General features: G+C 43.2%; 1 protein-coding gene across 1 annotated transcript; it reads right to left on the bottom strand.

Moving 5' to 3' along the window:
• Positions 1-5,128: 5,128 nt before the first annotated feature.
• LOC145343231 (proteinase-activated receptor 2-like) lies at positions 5,129-15,268 on the bottom strand. The gene is made up of 2 exons (XM_080189316.1): positions 15,131-15,268; positions 5,129-6,834 (listed from the first exon to the last, which is right to left on the bottom strand). The coding sequence occupies exons 1-2, from the start codon at positions 15,183-15,185 to the stop codon at positions 5,747-5,749; spliced, it is 1,143 nt and encodes a 380-aa protein (XP_080045442.1). The 5' UTR covers positions 15,186-15,268; the 3' UTR covers positions 5,129-5,746.
• Between the last annotated feature and the right edge of the window lie 4,426 nt (positions 15,269-19,694).

Here is a 19,694-nt window from a genome sequence, read left to right as displayed (position 1 = left end):
CTCCCCAGCCCAAACCTCTGCTTCCTCTTCACATTGGACGTCCAATCCCTCTATACCTCCATTCCCCACCAGGATGGCCACAAAGCTCTTCAGTTCCTCCTCAAACAAAGCTCGGAACAATCCCCATCCACCACCACTCCTCTGCCCGGCTGGACTGTTCTCTCACTCAACAATTTCTCCTTTAACTTGGCTCACTTCCTCCAAATAAAAGCTGTGGCTATGGGCACTCATGTGGGCCCCAGTTATGCCCGTCTCTTTATGGGTTATGTGGAGCATTCCCTGTTCCAGTCCTACTCCGGCCTCCTCCCACGACTCCTTTTTCGGTACATTTGATGACTATTTCATAGTCACGCTGCCACTCATGCTCTCTAGACTTGGAAAAGTTTATCAATTTTGCTACCAATTTCCAACCCTCTATCACATGGTCCATCTCTGACACTTCCCTTCCTTGACTTCTCTGTCTCCACTGCTGGTGATAAACTGTCCACTAGTATCCATTACAAGCTCACCGACTCCCATAACTAGCTTGACTACAGGTCTTCACACCTCACATCCTGTAAGGACTCCTGTGTGTTTTTGTTTATGAAAAACAGTGACTATTCGTGCCTGCATGAGGTCACAGCAGCTACATCGGATAAAGGTGAAAGTAGCAGCGTTAAGCAAATATAATGTTAATTAATGCACAGCAGGCTCACAGCCTTCTTGACAACAGACAAGGGAGCTCTCATTGGCGCATATCCCGTTCTTGGCCTTTCGTAAGATTTAGCAACCATTTTGGGATTCGTGACCATGGTTAACAGCCTATATTTTTGGGCATCTCAAGCAACCTGCTGTTTCAACATTCAACTGGTAAACCAACGAGATGTGGGGATGCTGGCGTTGGACTGGAGTAAGCAATCTCAACACCAGGTTAAAGTCCAACAGGTTAATTTGATAGCACAAACCACAAGCTTTCAGAGCACTGCCCCTTCATCAGGTGAATGGGAGTTCTGGTCACAAACAGGGCATATAAAGACAAATTCAATTTACAAGATAATGGTTGGAATGCGAGTCTTTACAGGTACAGAATGAGAGTGGAGAGAGAGCCAAGCACATGTTAAAGAAATGTGTATTATCTCCAGCCAGGACAGTTAATGAGATTTTGCAAGCCCAGGCAAGTCATGGGGGGAAACAGAGAGTGTGGCATGAACCCAAGATCCCGGTTGAGGCTGTCCTCGTGTGCGGAACTTCGCTATCAGTCTCTGCTCAGCAACTCTGCGCTGTCGTGTGTCGTGAAGGCCGCCTTGGAGAATGCTTACCTGAAGATCAGAGGCTGAATGCCCGTGACCACTGAAGTGTTCCCCAACAGGAAGAGAACACTCCTGCCTGGTGATTGTCGAGCAGTGTTCATTCATCGGTTGTCGTAGCGTCTGCATGGTCTTCCCAATGTACCATGCCTTGGGACATCCTTGCCTGCAGCGTATCAGGTAGACGTTGGCTAAGTTGCAAGAGTATGTACCGTGTACCTGGTGGATGGTGTTCTCACATGAGATGATGGCATCCTTGTCGATGATCCAGCACATCTTGCAGAGGTTGCTGTGACAGGGTTATGTGATGTGGTCACTCTCCACTTACATTGTCTGTACCTGTAAAGACTCTCATTCCAACAATTACCTTGTAAACAGACAAACTCAATTTACATATCCTGTCTGTGAACAGAACTCCCACTCAACTGTTGAAGGGGCAGGGCTCCAAAAGCTTGTGGCTTGTGCTACCAAATAAACCTGTTGGACTTTAACCTGGTGTTATGAAACCACTGAGAAGCAGGGTGCTCCTGGCAGAACAGCCTTTCCATCAAACCTACTTCTGCTAGAAGATTTTGTAAAGTCATCTACAGAACTGACTCAATCTCTGCACACCTAGGTCATCTTGTGATCTCAACTGATAATTGGATCCTACAACTCTGGTCTTCAGCCACGTGACCTTGGGTGCCTCCATGAAAAATTCCTCACTGGACAAGTTTTTTGAGCTTCCTGTACTGTAAAACTCCTTTTCGCGTCCTCCCCTTTTGTATACGTGATGTGTTTGTACATGCATGCATATGGAGGTGCATACATACACAGCCTGGTAATTATAGACCAGGGAGCCTTACTTCTGTTGTGGGCAAAGTTTTGGAAACAATTATAAGAGATAGGATTTATAATCATCTAGAAAGGAATAATTTGAGTAGGGATAGTCAACACGGTTTTGTGAAGGGTAGGTTGTGCCTCACAAACCTTTGAGTTCTTTGAGAAGGTGACCAAAGAGGTGGATGAGTAAAGCAGTTGATGTGGTGTATATGGATTTCAAAAAAGCATTTGATAAGGTTCCCTATGGTAAGCTATTGCAGAAGATACAGAGGCAAGGGATTGAGGGCGATTTAGTGGTTTGGATCAGAAATTGACTAGTTGTAAGATGACAGGTGGTGGTTGATGGGAAACATTCATCCTGGAGTTCAGTTACTCGTGGTGTACCGCAAGGATCTGATTTGGGGCCACTGCTGTTTGTCATTTTTATAAATGACCTGGATGAGGATGTAGAAGGATGGGTTAGTAAATTTGCAGGTGACACTAAAGTTGGCGGAGTTGTGGACAGTGTGGATGGATGTTGCAGGTTACAGAGGGACAGAGATGAGCTGCAGAGCTGGGCTGAGAGGTGCCAAATGGAGTTTAATGTGGAAAAGTGTGAGGTGATTCACTTTGGAAGGAGTAACAGGAATACAGAGTATTGGGCTAATGGTAAGTTACGTGGTAGTGCAGAGAGATCTCGGTGTCCATATGCATAGATCCCTGAAAGTTGGCACCCAGGTTGAAAGGGTTGTTAAGGTGCAGGTGTGTTAGCTCAAACTCAATCCCTCTACCAATAAAAGCTATGAGGTCATTTTGCAGATGTACAAAACTCTGGTGCGGCCGCAATTGGAGTATTGCATACAGTCCTATAATGCAGTAACCAGAAAAGATGTGAAAGCATTGGAAAGGGTGCAGACAAGATTTACCAGGATGTTTCCTTGGAACGGTGGGAAGGCCTTATGAGGAAAGGCTGAAGGAATTGAAGCTGTTTTCATTAGAGAGAAGGTTAAGAGGTGTCTTAGAGGCATACAAGATAATCAAAGGATTAGATAGGGTGAACCTTTTTCCTCAGATGGAAATGGCTAGCAGAAGGGGACATAGCTTTAAATTGAGGGGTGACAGATTTGGGACAGATGTCAGAGGTAGATTCTTTACTTGAGAGTAGTAAGGGCATGGAATGCCCTGCCTGCAACAGTAGTGGACTCACCAACACTAGGGGCATTTAAACAATCATTGGATAAACAAATGGATAATATTGGAATAGTGTAGTTTAGATGGGTTTCACAGGTCGGTGCAACAGAGGGCTGAAGGGCCTGTACTGCGCTGTTATGTTCTATGTACGTGACAAACTCATTTGTTGGGTAACATCATGGATCTATAGTGTTTTTTGACCAAATCCTGAGGCAGCACTGCTGCCTCACTGCACCAGGGACCCAGGTCTGATTCCTGGCTTGGGTTGTTGTCTGACTAGTTTGCACATTCTTCCCATGTCTGTGTGGGTTTCCTCCTGGTGTTTCGGTTTCCTCCCACAGCCCAAAGATGTGTGGCTTAGGTGGATTGGCTATGCTAAAATTGCCCCTTAGTGTCAGGGAGACTAGCTAGGGTAAATGCATTGTGGGAATAGGGCCTGGATGGGATTGTTATGAATGCAAGCTTGATGGGCCAAATGGCCTCCTTCTGCACTCTGGGATTCTATGAATGAGTGGCTTCAAAGTCAATCTCTGCATCAGAAAGGGAAAATTCCACTCATTACCATCAAGAGAACAATCTTTTTGATGGACTTCAGGTTGTAAATCATGGAATAATGAATAGTAACATGGTCATAAAAGCAGTTATGGTGAATGGTTGTTCCAGATTAGAGAAAGATTTACAGTGGAATTCTTCAGGGATTGATGTTGGGACCTTTGTTCTTCCTGATATCTATTAAATGAGATGGACCTTGGTTTACAAGACCCAATTTCATGAGCTGGATAATGAGCTAGATTGAAGAAAGAATTGAACACAGTTGTGAAGAAATTCATTTTTAATGGGAAGAATAAGTAATATAAAATAAAAGGCATCATTCTATAGGGAGTATGGGAGCAGGGAGATCTGGGTGTATATGTACATAAATCAACAAATGTGGCAGGTAGAACAGGCTGAATACTTGAAGTATATTGGACTTATCAATAGGGAAGAAGAGTACAAAAGCAAAGTTACGTTAACCATGTATAAAACACTGGCTCACTCTCAACCAGTCCAGTTTTCAAATTCTGAAAACGAAAACTTTGTAAGGATGCAGAGAAAAGACATGGGACTGGTACTAGGTGAATGGCTCCTTCAGACAGTCAGCACAGAAATGGGTTTTGACAGCGACCATTTTATGATACAATAGACATAACTTTTAGCCCTTCTACCAGTGGGATCTTATACCTTCAGTGGAGACACCCAACGGTAGGTGAACAAGGTAGACTGTCAGGCAGGACCAGAGGATGCTGCTCTTGGGCACTGGCAAGCCGCCAGAAAATACCCTGTTTGGGGTGAGTGGTGGAACCTCAACCAATACCCGAGTTGTGGATACTATGCAGCACCAATCATATGACAATCTCCACTCCTGACATTGTTTTGGGCCAGGAGGGGTGGGTGACAAAAATCATGAATTAAGCAAGACCTGTGGGAAAATGTGGCAACAAATTCGCAAACAGCCATGATACTGATCATAATGTTGTCTTTGTGATGAGATAAATATTGGCAAGATACTGAAGATAACCCCAGGCTTTCTGGAAAAATAGTGACATGAAGCATTTTGCAGTCACCCAATGTGATATGCAACACTGCCTCAGTACGGCACAGGATTGTTAGTCTTCATTGTATGAGTGAGAGAAAAATAATGAATTGTGGGAAGAGTTGAGACGAACATGATAGTAGTGGGTCATTATAATGCCCTGTGATTTTGCGATTTGTCTTGAATTTGGAATCTGGTTTTAGCTAGCAATAAGAAGCCTGCAGCCAAGTTATCAGTGGGCAAGTGCCTCAAAATAAATCATAAGGTTCAAAATGAGTTCTGTAAAAAATATTTATTCAGAATAAATGCATCACAGTATTGAAGATTTCAGAACAATTTACTGATTGGTTTTAATATTCTTAAACACCAGCTATTAAATATCCCCTGTTGCTTTTTCTATTTTTCTTCAAATGGGTTATATAAAGTGTCAGTCACTGTACAAATTTTAACAATGCATTCAATCTTTAAAATCACAGTACAAGCCTTTGGCAGTGATATACAAGTTTTAAAATAAAAATAATTAAAATGTGTTTTAGTCAAACAGTATAAAAACAATTTTCACAAATATTTCAATATAGGACTATTCTAAAAAACATTTGGATGCTATATTGACAGAGGGCGGATTATTTTGATCCTCATAAGCAGTCTGCAACTATTGTTCAGCACAAACCAGAAACAATACTTTTGTGCAAAACTAAAGTGACAAGTTGATGGTATATTGTACAACAAAGCTGAGCAATCAATTGTAAGAAATTGATATAGCTCCAGTTAAGATCTTGCAAAATGGCTCAATACTTAATATGTTTGACTTGCCTGTCAGTTAACAAAGAAAAACCATTTAGTGCACACTATACCCATGATTAAACTTGAACCAAAACAATGTTTATGCTAACATTCAGCAATTACTTGTTGTAGTAGTAACTTTACTGGCTGAAGTATAAGAAACAGATCTTTTGGAAAGTTTCTTAGAGGCAAAGGAAGCTTGGAGACTTCTAACTGCCCTGACACTACGACACCGCAAAGTATTCTTAACATGATCTCGGAAATCTTTGGAAACAAAGTAATAGACAAAGGGATCAATGCAACTATTTATGCTGGACAGGCAAAGACTTACAATGTAGAATGCATAAATATCACTGTCCATTTTATATTTTATGCGGGAATAGTGAACAATAAGCATAACATTGCTAGGAGTGAAGCAAACTAAATACATCGTAAGAACAGTAATGATCAACTTAATTGCTCTCTTGCGGCTTTTCCCAATGTTGTCTTCATTGGGAGAAGCCTTTAATGTTTTGATCATCAGCACATATACTGTTATTGTCAGCAATGCGGGAAAGAAGTAGACACCAATAGCCAACGAGAGAAAGTAATCAAACATGCTAGAAGCCAACGCACCTTCAGGCATGACATCATGACATGTTATGATATTAAGGTTAACAACGTTTGCCGTTTGCTGAATATTCAAGTACAGTGGCATAGTGCCCAATGCAAACATTATCCAAATGAAAATGGATACAGCATAGGCGATGAAAATCTTTCTTCTTGATTGAGATATTGGATTAACAACAACCCAATATCGTTGAACACTGAGGCACGTCATGAATAGAATTGAACAGTACATGTTTCCATAGAAGAACACCACCAGCACTTTGCATAGTCCTTCTCCATAAATCCAATTGTTGCCATTTAGATGGTAGGCAATTTTCAAAGGGAACCAAATGACAAACAGGAGATCTGCCAAAGCCAAATTGGCCATGAAAATAGCTGCTGGATGCTTTATTTTGGTCCGGAAGACAAATACCCAGAGTGCCATAACATTTGCAGGCAAGCCAATCACGAACACGATAATGTAAACCAAAGGCAAGAAGACTGTTGTCAATCTACTGGTTAGTACAGATGCAGCAAACTCATCAACTTCCAATCCAGGCTCATCACTGCTGTTGTTGGTTGATGTTTTACCAAAAAAGCTGCGTGATGATGCTAAAATTAAGAAGAAGTACACAAGTTATTCCAGCTTGCATTTGGCACTTTATTAAAAAAATCTTGAGACAAAGTACTGAAAAGCAATTGTGTTTGATACTCAATGCACTAGTGGTTACACTTTAAAACCTATTGCCTCAAGTGTCTTACATTCTGCATATAACAAATCAATATAAATATGGTGCTGTCTAATACATTAACCACTAGGCTGGAGAATCAATTGGGAATCCAGGTATGGAAATTAAGAGCCAAAGAACTAAATTAAACGTGATTGCAAAATACTGCATGCTAGTGTACATTTATGGTAAAATAGTAAGAGTGTTTTGATCACTGTGCTCTTTTTTGATTACCTGCTTAAAAAGAAACAAACAAATGGTCAAACACAGGCAAAGACCCAAGATGTCTGCACCAGATTGTATCAGCACGCCAATTGTGAAGAAATCATATCTAACCGACAACAAGCAGGTCTAATGGGTCGTCTAGTGATAAAAAGCAAGCAGTATCCAAGTGCATTCTGGATGAAGACAAAGAGTGGGTTCTGGTGCATCACTTGGTGTCCACGATCACATGGGTTAAATCAAAGTCCGAGAATAGCTGCCACAAGATGCGCACTAATACATTTGAAGTTTTTCTGTTTGAAATGTATGGTTCAGCATCATAGACGCAGGGAAGACAAACAGCCACACGCACTTCATCTCGCTCTTTGAAAGTGTGTCTGTGCTTGGTTCCTCCCTCTGCTTCATCCATTAACCTCCATAAATCAAAGCACATGTCCACATCCCTTTAAAATCTTGAGAATAAGTTTACACTGCCTTTTCAGGTGGAATGTTCCAGCGCAGAACGTAAAAAAATTCTCCTCACCCAATCTTTTGACTGATCTTAAATCATGACTCAATGACTGAGTTGACAAGAGGGAATTGGCTTGCTCCATCAAAACCTCTCAATCCCAAACCTTTAGGGGTTTACCTCCTAAATAATCTGTGCCTAGAGGAGGGCAGTCTGAACTTTTCCAACCTCAATTTCAAGAAGAATTTGGTTTGACCATTTGAGGGAAATAAGGATGAAGGGCTGCAGGGATAGATTTAAGAGTTGGTGTGAACTCAAATATGCTCAATAACCCACCTGCACCATAATGAATCAATAAATTCCTACAGTGCACAAAAAGGCCATTTGGCCCATCAAGTCTGCACTCACTCCGAAAGAGCACCTTACTCAGATCCACAGCCCTGCCATGGGGTCACGGCTGATAAAGGTATACAGAATCTTGGGCTTTATAGAAGCAGAGAGAGTACTAAAGCAAGAAAGGTGTGAAGAACGTTTTATAAGAACAGTTGGTTCCACCCAAACTGGAGGAGTGTGTCCAAATACAACTAATTTGGAAGTTATTTCTAATGAAGGGGAAGAAGACCTTTTAGAAATTAAATTTATGGGATGTGGGCATCACTGGTTAGACCAGCATTTATTGCCCATACCAATTGTCCTTGAGTGATGACGGGCAGCCCTTTGGAACCACTGCAGTCCATGTGGGATAGCTGCACCCCCAATGCTGTTAGGGAGAGAGCTCCAGGAATTTGACCAGTGAGAGTGAAGGAATGGCAGACTATCGACAAGTGAAGATGGTGCATGGACTCGAGGGGGCTTTTCATGTGGCGTTTCCATGCATCTGCTGCCCTCAGCCTTCTAGATGGTAGTGGTCATAGGTTTGGAAGATATGAAAAGCTTTGCAAATTTCCCACAGTGAACTTTAATTAATCTTTGTAGATGAGGGACTACTGGGTAGTCCAAAGGTCCAGGGAATTGTGACAGAAAGAAGATTTCAGAAAATTGAAGTGAAGAAAGAACCAAGTGCTCTAAGTTAGAGACAATTGTGTTTAACTAGTTATATGGAAGCAGTCCTTCAGAGATAACTGAAACGTTTGAACTAATTCTAATAATAATCCGGGACTTGAAAGTTATAGCAATTGCGGCCCTTTAAAACAGTCAGTCAACAGGTTTATTTGGTAGCAAAGGCAGAGAAAACCAAAAGGGGTTAATGTATCCTGGCACAGATTTGCTGCAAAAAGTGGAGTGGAAACCCTAGTCAAATGAGTATTTTGGAAAATGTGAACTGGATCCTGGAATGCAAATCACTAAGTGAACGTACTACGAAGAGAGGAGATTTAAGTAGAGTTTAGAAGCTCTCAAGCATCTGGGGTTGGTGGTGGGGGGGGCAATTCTGAAGAGAAATCCACAAATACTAACTTTGAAACAATTCACTGTTGTCATCTGTCTGAATCTTAAAACTTGTGTGTATTGGGTACATAGGAGTACTGTAATATAATCCATTTCTTATGGATAATTTTGTCTGTTAAAAGCAGTGCTATGACTTTGATTCCTTTGTGTTTTACTTTAAAAGAAGTTATGGTCTTTTAAGCTAGGGTTACATTCAGGGACTGCCCCATCCAATTAGAATACTAACTGAGATCATAACAAAAAGAGGGGATAGTGAATGATAGACTTCAGAGGACTGGGGGAATGGGCAGACACATGGCAGACCAAATTCAGTGCAAAAAGAGAGAGATTACATCAGAAAGAACAGACAAACATAGAAAGGATGCACATTGTTAGCTGGTTTCTCCACCAGATCTGCCACCTTCAAAGTTTATTAGTATCATGAGTAGGCTTACATTAACACTGCAATGAAGTTAGCGAAAATTCCCTAGTCACCACACTGCAGCATCTGTTCGGGCACAATGAGGGAGAATTTAGCATGGCCAACATAACTAACCAGCACGTGTTTTGGACTATAGGAGGAAACCAGAACAGATATGCTGAGAATGTGCAGACTCTGCAGTGACAAACCAGGAATTGAACCCAGATCCCTGGCACTGAGAGACAGCAGTGCTAACCACTATGCCAAGCATACAGGATCACAGGCAGAATACAAAAGCAAGGACAATATGATGAACCTTCATGAAAAACTGATTTGACCGGAATTAGAGAATGCTGTCCAATTCTGGCCAGCACACTTCAGGAAAGATGTTTGACCATTCACTCAAATGGTCCCAGGGATGAGGCGCTTAGTTACAGAAATAGGCTGAAGAAACTGATTTATGGGCCTTAAAAAGGAGGAAAAGGGGTTTGATAGAGGCATTTAAAAGCTTGAGGGGTCTGCACAATGCAGACAGGAAACTGAGCCCATTTGGCAGAATGGTCAAGAATCAGAGGACAGTGACTCAGAACGGCAAGAGACCCAAAGGCAACATGCACCAGCACCATTTCCCTTAATCCTGGAGGCACATGGCAGTGACTAATGAGATCATTCCTCAAGGTATGTTTTGCAAACCAAAAATCATGGCACACATTCACCCTCAAATAATGCTGCTATGGTTATGCCTTTAGCTAGTGAGTGACTTCTTTGAGAACAATGCACCAATACATCCACCAATAAAGTCCAACAGGTTTATTTGTTAGCACGAGCTTTATGAATGCATCCCCTTCATCAGGAACTGTGCTACCAAAAAGCTGTTGGACTTTAACTTGATGTTAAGAGACTTCTTACTGTGCCCATCCCAGTCCAACTCCAGCATCTCCATATCACCAATACATCCAATAATTCAGCTGACAACACTGAAGTTATTCTTCACCTAATCCAATACCTTAACAAGCTTTCTCTCCCTTTCAAATGTTAAGAAAGGCAAGCTCTGGAACTTCACACCCATTTGGGACTCAGCAGACCTTCCTTTCCTTCTGACCCCATTCCTCCTTCCAATCCCAACCCATGCTGGGTGTTCACAATACCCACTGACGGTGAACTTTCTTAGCAAAGGACTTGTTTGATCCCCTTTCAACCTTACCACAATGAATTTCACCATCTGGATCTTACTGACCTCTTCTTCCAGGAAGTGTATCCACCCCCAGTATTCTCCCTCTCGCTGGATCCCACCCTCTTGTGATCTTTAAGTGAACTAAATTTTAAATTTCATTTATTAGCATCACAAGTAGGCTTGCATTAACACTGCAATGAAGTTAGCGTGAAATTTCTCCAGATGTCACACTCTGGCACCTCTTCGGGTACACCAAGGGAGAATTTAGCACAGCCAATGCACCTAACCAGCACTTCTTTTGGACTATGGGAGGAAACTGGAGCAACCCCACACAGACATAGGGAGAACATGCAGGCTTGCACAGACAGTGACCCAAGCTGGAAATCGAACCAGAGTCCCTGGTGCTTCGAGGCAGCAGTGCTAACCACTGAGCTACCCCAACCATTTTTGATTTCCTCTGCTCTTCTCACCCACTCTAATCTGCCTCCTTCCAAATTTGCTGCACTCCATTCCCTTAGGGGCAACCAAATCTGCTGACACGGATGGTGCTGTTGTCTGGTGTACTAACCTCTATCACAGAAGCAGAGTGCCAATTCTCAGACACTTCCCCCTGCCTTCCTATGGACTATCACCCACCACAAAACATTTCATCACCATACAGCAAAGGTGTACCAGGCTGATGCCTGGATAGCAGATCTGTCATACGAGGAGACATTAAGTCAGTTAGGATTATATTCACTGAGTTAAATGTATAAAATTTAACAGGGTAGATTCAGAAAGAATGTTTCCAATGGTGGGAGAGTCCAGAATTAAGGATCATCATTTGAGGGTAAGGGGTAAACCTTTTAGAACAGAGGTGCAGAGAAATTTCTTCACCCAGTGGGTGGTGAATGCGTGGAATTCACTACCACAGAGAGTAGTTGAGGCCAAAACATTGACTGATTTCAAGATGAAATTAGATATAGCTCTTGGGGATAAAGGGATCAATGAATATGGGAGGAAGGGGTTAAAAAAAAAATCAGGATATTGAATTTGATGATCAGCCATGAACAAGGTGAATGGTGGAGCAGGCTCGAAGAACCTACTCCTGCTTGTAGTTTCTATGCTTCCAGGGCTCTAGCCTCTGGAATACTTCCCTCCACAGCTTCCAACTTTGGTCCTCTGAAATTGTTCTACATTCTAACCTTGCTTCTACCCACTTCCCAAAATCTACAAAACAGGACTGCCCTGGCAGACCATTGGAAAAGCCTGTTTCTGCCCCATGGAATTCATTTCATCTCACATTTAGTCCATTCTCTCACCCCACCTACATTCACAATTTCTGACACACCACATCAATTTCCTGTTTCTAAGCCCTAATTGCCTCCTGTCACCATGGAGGCCCAATCTGCGTGGGTTTCCTCCCACAGTCTGAAAGACGTGCTGGTTAGGTGCATTGGCTATGCTAAATTCTCCCTCAGGTGTCCCCGAACAGGCACTGGAGTGTGGCGACTAGGGAATTTTCACAGTAACTTCATTGTAGCGTTAATGTAAGCCTACTTGAGGCTTAGATAGATAGCGAGGAAGGGTGTCTTAGTCTACAGGGAGACTTGGACAAGTTGCAGAGCTGGGCCGAGAGGTGGCGGATGGAGTTTAACGCGGAAAAGTGTGAGGTGATTCACTTTGGCAGGAATAACAGATGTGTGGAGTATAGGGCTAATGAGAGGATTCTGAATAGTGTGAATGAACAGAGGGATCTAGGTGTATGTGTACATAGATCCCTGAAAGTTGGGAATCAAGTAGATAGGGTTGTTAGGAAGGCGTACGGTGTCTTGGTGTTTATTGGTAGGGGGATTGAATTTAGGAGCCGCAGCGTCATGTTGCAACTGTACAAAACTCTGGTGCGGCCGCACTTGGAGTATTGTGTGCAGTTCTGGTCCCCACATTATAGGAAGGATGTGGAGGCTTTGGAGAGGGTGCAGAGGAGGTTTACCAGGATGTTGCCTGGTATGGAGGGGAGGTCCTATGAGGAGAGACTGAGGGATTTGAGGTTGTTTTCGTTAGAAAGAAGGCAGCTACAAGGGGACCTTATTGAAACATATAAGATGATTAGAGGTTTAGATAGGGTGGACAGTGATAGCCTTTTTCCTCGGATGGAGAGAGCTAGCACGAGGGGGCATAGCTTTAAATTGAGGGGTGGTAGTTATAGGACGGATGTCAGGGGTAGGTTCTTTACCCAGAGAGTGGTGAGGGATTGGAATGCCTTGCCTGCTGCAGTTGTAAATGCGCCTAGTTTGGGGGCGTTTAAGAGATCCGTGGATAGGTTTATGGATGGAAAGGGTTTGGTTTAGGTTAGAGGGTCATTGTTTTTTAACTGGTCGGCGCAACATCGTGGGCCGAAGGGCCTGTTCTGCGCTGTAATGTTCTATGTACTTGCAGCACTAATAAATGAACTTAATTCTCCTCTCCAAACATTGGACTGGCTGTCATTTGTTCTTTAGTTTTGCATTCACTGAGCACTGACTTTTGTTCTCCTGTTAACACATCCTGCTATCTTCATATTGCCATTAACACTCCCCTCTGCCTGATGCCCCACACATTGTTGTTACAATCTCTCCGAACTCCCACCATTTGCTAACCTCCCACTCTGCTCCACCCCCTCTTACACAGAAGATAATCCATCACATTGTATGACTCCTCCAGAGGAGAGTGAGCAGACTCGGGTTTCTCTTTCTCTCCACAGGTGCTGCCGGATCTGAGTTTTTCCAGCATTTTACATCATTTCTGATTTCCAGCATCCACAGAATTTTGCTTTTATTACTGAAGTTAACTTTTGGGGCAAACAAACAAATGGCCCCACTCCTGTCAAGTAATAAAATTGCGTGACCATGAAGTATATATTGTAGATGTGGCTTTCGACCTAACCCCTCCCCCATCCAGATTAGAATGTGCTAAACTGGTACCTAGAGGGAGAGAGCACCCAGACCACTGTTACTGGAGATGTATTTATTTCTTACAATTACTTAATAAGACAAACAAATCAACAAAAACCCATTTTCTTAATTACTTTAAGCAGCCAATGGAACCGTCACACCCGATTACGTTTAAAACCTCGTGACTAACTCGGCTTGTAGTAATTCTAAACTTTACCTTGAAGGATAAGAATTCAACCACACCCTTATACAGTGTTGTAGTTACAGCATTACAAGCACCTTCCCAACTAGTTCCGGATTGCAACTATACAGCTACTGCTCAGGATCACAAGCACAATATGTACACCCAACCTCATCATATTAATTGGTCAACATTTTACTGCAATTGCGTACTCAATAATAAAAGGAAGGAATTGAATGATGCAAGCCATCTTGTTTCAGAGCCCAAGGTCATAAAAACAAGCTCTTAATGCAATGGGGGAAGTATTTTAAAACACCTTAAAAATGTTCATCCTAGTCGAGATTAAATTTCACTAGGAAGCAGTCTAATGACTCGATGGTTTTAAGTAAATATTAGTTCTTAAGTCACGCGTTTGCCTCCCACAAATCTGAATCAATTCCCCTGTTACTTTACCCAACCATTAAAAAAATCTGTGAATGAAGTTAAAAGTTGGATGCTAATTATCTTGGAACTAATGTATTTTGCCCTACACAGCCATACGGAATAAATCTACAATAAAGTACTGCAGGAGGGCGACACGAATTCAAGTACATGTTTACTCCCCGTGAAATCTACTCTATTCAGCCAACCCAGTACCTCAATGCATCCTGATAATGTTTTAGTGACAGATTAACCCAGTGGCATAAACAATGAATGGCAAAGCACAAACAGTGCAAAAAAACTGAACCAGTGAGCAAGGAACCTTGATCGGAGATTAGGTAATATAGTGTCTCCCTCCAACAGTAGGGCAGAATGTTGTAGATAATAGAAATAGGCAGTTTACTACCGCTAGTAACCAGTTTTCCTTTCAATCACAATCCACCTTAATTTAGTAGCATGTAATTGAGTTAACAAGCTAGGATTCTCCATTTTGCCATTAGCACGTTTTTGTTAAGAAAGTTCACATCTGAGTGTTCCAAAGTACATTACAACGAAAAGCCTGACATATGCACCCGCCCTCTCCTCACTTTTACAAGAATAAAAAAAAAGAGTATTTTCCTTTTAGTCCCGGTCTAACGTTCCATGGTCTGGGGAGAAAACCAGAAATGGAAGCTGCGCCCAGTTTAATTGTTCAGTCGGGATCACCGAAAGCAGCCGCTGACTAGAGAGCAACACTCACTAACTTTCAAACAAACTCCACACCGAACAGGGAAATAAACATCGCAAAGTTTTCTACTTCATGAATATTGTAATGAAGGACAAAAATTGTTCCTTTATCCAAGCCCCGCGCTACCTGCCTCACTAACAGGACTCTCTAATAAATCTCCGAGTTCCCAGCACCAGTCATTAAGCAACACACAGCAATTGAGCACTGAAGCCTCCCCGGCTTTCCAGCTCCTCTCCTCCACAGCCCTTACCTGCCCGGCAAACTGGCAACAACAGCAGCCACGCCGCCAATGTCACTGCAGACATCCTCGCAATGCTTCCTCACTCAGTACCAAACTATAGGGAAACACGAACACACTCTAACTGCCCGGCCCGCTCCGCTCTGTATATCAGCAGCTCCTTGTGGAAAGGGGCCGGATCCTCTTACCTGGGACTGGCTGATTGACAGGAGCTTGGACTGAGAGCAATCCGATTGGAGGAAACTGCAAAAGAGGCGTGGCCTGAGACACAGGGGGCGGGGGTATCCGCCCGACCTGCACGTCCCCTGAGACAGGAAGGTGCGGCGGGGGCGCCCCCCGCGCGACACTGATACTTTATTCAGCTCGGTGGTATCAGTACAGTGAGTCACCAGCCTGCTATGCCTCCAGGTATCAACATCGGTGCTAAAAGTTTACATATACCTTTCTCCCTGGAGAAACATAGGGTATGCACAATAAAAACATAAACACACAATGTTTCTCTCAGGAGAACGAATTATAACACTTGCCAGTAATTTCTCACCAGACTGCATGCCAGGTGCCTTTTTAAAAATTCCATACATTGGAATTTAAAAAGCCTGAAACAAAAAGTTTTTGTTTCGGTTTTCCAGCAGTAGTTTATTTTTATCATAGATTTTCATCACTTCACAGCAACAGGATAGATCTTATATCAGAATGATAGGAAGTGCAGGTGATGGTTTTATCCGAAGTGATCTAATAGCGTAAAACTCAGATTACTTTCATTGATTGTTTTAATATAAGGCATTATTTAATGTAGCTGAACTCTGATGAAAATAATTATTTAAGTTTCAAGTTTATTTATTAGTGTCACAAGTAGGCTTACATTAACACTGCAATGAAGTTACTGTGAAAATCCCCTAGTCACCACACTCCGGCGCCTGCTTGGGTATACAGAGGGAGAGCTTCTCATGTCTTTCACACTGTGGAAGAACACTCAGAGGAAACCCACACAGACACAAGGAGACCGTGCAGACTCCGCCTTGACCAAAGCCAGGGATCAAACTCAGGTCCCTGGCGCTGTGAAGCAGCAGTGCTAACTGCTGTGCCATCTTTCCCAACATACTGCCCTTAGTGGAGTATATGGTCAAACCTTGACTTTTATCACAAGAGTTATACTACAGTTTCCATGAGCGTTTCACATAGTGCCACTCTCCTCTTAGTCCTACAGATTGTTCCTTTTCCAATAAAGGTTCTGAATGCTTCATTGAATCTGCCTCCACTACATTAACAAATAGTACATTCTAGACCCCAACCACTCACTGTGTGAACAAGTTCATTTCTTATCGCTTTTGCTTCTTTTCTCAATTGCCTTAAATCTATACCTTTTGTTCTTGATGGGGAACAGTTTCTCCCTATTTACCCTGCCCAGGGTAAATCCTCATGCTTTTAAATATTTCCACCAGGTTTTTTTCTCAACCTTCTCTGCTGCAAGGAACATAAGAACATAATAACATAAGAAATAGGAGCAGGAGTAGGCCATCTAGCCCTTCGAGCCTGCCCCGCCATTCAATAAGATCATGGCTGATCTGTTGTGGCTCAGTTCCACTTTCCCGCCCTCTCCCCATAACCCTTAATCCCCTCTCTTATCAAGAACCCATCAACCCGCTTCTTAAAAATATTTAGCGAGGCAGCCTCCACCACTTCAACACACACAGTCCCATCCTGTCCAATCTATCCCTGTAACTGGAGTTCCTCATCTCTGGAAGCATTCTTGTTAACACCTTCTGCAGTATGGCTGAAACCTTCACAACATTGTTAAAATGTGGCATCCAGAACTAGTTGCTGTTGCAGGCCAAACTAATGTCTGATACAAGTACATGCTCAGAACTGATTCAATCTCTGCACACTGAGGGGTCATCTTATGATTTCAGCCCCAACTAATAGTTGAATCCTATAACTCTGGTCTTCAGCCACATGGCCTTGAATGCCAATGTGAGGGACTTCCTCAATGAATTCTGTTACTTGTGGGTTTCTGTGATTCTTGTATTTAAAGCTTCTTTTCCTATCTTCCCCTTTATTGCATATGTATGAGCATGTGTGAATATGCATGTGTTTGTGCATGCACATATCACATGCCTACCAAGACTGACTGCTGGAAGACTTTGCTTCATTGCCTATAGACCCAACTCAGTCTTTGTGTATCTGCTTCATCTTGCGAATCCTACAGCTCCGGTCTTTGGCCAGTTGACTTGGAACATCTGCATATGAAAAAATCCAAACCCCAAGAGGCCAACAGTGACTACAATGAGACAGTCAATAAACCGCAACAGCCGACAGAGAGATCCGCAGTGCAGCAACCAAAGAGGAAAGAGTCCAATTGCCCTCGACATGTATGCCCAAGCCATCAGGAGGTGCGTCAACATTAGATTCATCACTCACAAGACAGCCCCGAACATCACCCAAGCACAGTGCAACGCCATCTGGGCCCTCAAGATCAACCGCAACATTGTCATCAAACTAGCAGACAAAGGATGGGCCATTGTCATACTGAACAGAACAAACTACTGCAAAAAAGTGTACCGACAACTGAACAACGAGGAACATTACAGACAGTTGAGGGGGTTGAGCTATGAGGAGAGGCTGAATAAACTAGGCTTGTACTCGTTAGAGTTTAGAAGAATGAGGGGAGATCTCATTGAGACGTATAAGATGATGAATGGGATGGATAGGATAGAGGTGGAAAGACTCTTCCCGCTCAAAAAAGACAGTAGGACTAGGGGGCACAGCCTCAAGATAAAGGGGGGGCGGTTCAGAACGGAGTTGAGGAGGAACTTCTTCACTCAAAGGGTGGTGAATCTCTGGAATTCTCTGCCCGTTGAAGTGGTGGAGGCTGCCTCGCTAAATATTTTTAAGAAGCGGGTTGATGGGTTTTTGATAAGAGAGGGGATTAAGGGTTATGGGGAGAGGGCGGGAAAGTGGAACTGAGCCACGACAGATCAGCCATGATCTTATTGAATGGCGGGGCAGGCTCGAAGGGCCAGATGGCCTACTCCTGCTCCTATTTCTTATGTTCTTATGTTACCCGCAGAACCGACCAAAGAGCACACCCATCAACTCAACACTCTGATCAAGACCTTTGATCCGGACCTTCAGAGCACCCTCCATGCTCTCATCCCACGTATTCCCTGCATTGGAGATCTCTACTGCCTCCCAAAGATACACAAGGTAAAACACTTGGCTGTCCCATCGTATCAGGCAATGGGACCCTGTGCGAGAACCTCTCCAGCTACATCAAGGGCATCCTGAAACCCATCGTACAAAGAACTCCCAGCTTTTGTCGCAACACTGCGGACTTCCTATAGAAACTAAGCACACATGGAGCAGTTGAACCAGGAGCACTCCTCGTCACAAGGGATGTCTCGGCGCTCTACACCAGCATCCCCCACAACGATGGCATTGCTGCAACTGCCTCAGTGCTCAACACCAGAAGAGAAAATGCTGGTAAATCTCAGCAGGTCTGGCAGCATCTTTAAGGAGAGAAAAGAGCTGATGTTTCAAGTCCAGATGACCTTTTGTCTTGTGTTTTGTGGGAATGGGCACGGCAGGGAGAAATCAAGTCTACTGAACATTACTGTGAGCTGATTAACAGCCAGCTAAATGTTAAGACTATCAGGATATCAGGAGGGTAACCAGACTTTAGCAGCTGTTGGATTTTACACCAATTATATGGTGGTGGGAACCTACCCCCCCCCCCCCCCCCCCCCCCGCAACCACCTCTCCCCTCCCCCTCTTTTGGGGCAAGAAGAATTGGTGACATAGGTACATGGTCTTACTTCTTTTAGAGTTTATCGTGAAATGTGAGTTGTACCTGTTTTTATTAAGGTGTGTTATGATGTTGCTATGAATGGAACGTTGAACAATGTGTTTGTCAGATCATTTCTTCTGCCAATTGGCAAGCTTTCAATTAACAGATCAACTTTATGGAAAAGTCTTCTGATGATTTAAAATGTTCATCCAACCGTTACAATGGGAGAGCGTATTTCACACTAATGAAAGCCTAGCTTAGAGTGCTAACAGTGTGTAAATTTTCACAGAATCAAAGATTTGTTCCAGTACAGAAGGAAGCTACTCAGCCTATCTTGTCTGTGTCTGCTCTCCAAATGGACAATTCACCTGGCACAATTCTCCTGCCTTCTCACTGTAATCCTGCACCTTCCTCCTTTCAGGTAGCACTGTAATTCCCTTTGCTCAGCTTCAGTTGAACTTTTCTCCACCACACTTTCAGGCTGTTGTTTCCAGATATTAACCACACATTGCATGAAAAAGGTTTTCCTCATTCCATTTTTGCTTCTTTTTCCAATTGCTTTCGCTTTGTCAATCCTTTCATTATAGGTGGCACGGTGGCACAGTAGTTAGTACTGCTGCCTCATAGCACGAGGGCCCCAGGTTCAATTCTGGCCTTAGGTGTCTGTGTGGAGTTTGCACATTCTCCCCATGTCTGCATGGGTTTCACAGGGTGCTCCGGTTTCCTCCCACACATGCGTTGGTTAGGTGGATTGGCCATGTTAAATTGCCCCTTAGAGTCAGGGAGTTAGCA

This window comes from Carcharhinus amblyrhynchos, chromosome 5, assembly GCF_965287045.1.
Source record: "Carcharhinus amblyrhynchos chromosome 5, sCarAmb.v2.hapA, whole genome shotgun sequence".
Taxonomy (NCBI): Eukaryota; Metazoa; Chordata; class Chondrichthyes; order Carcharhiniformes; family Carcharhinidae; genus Carcharhinus; species Carcharhinus amblyrhynchos.
The sequence above is the reverse complement of the archived record's forward strand: the minus strand, read 5'-3'. Positions and strand labels throughout refer to the sequence as shown.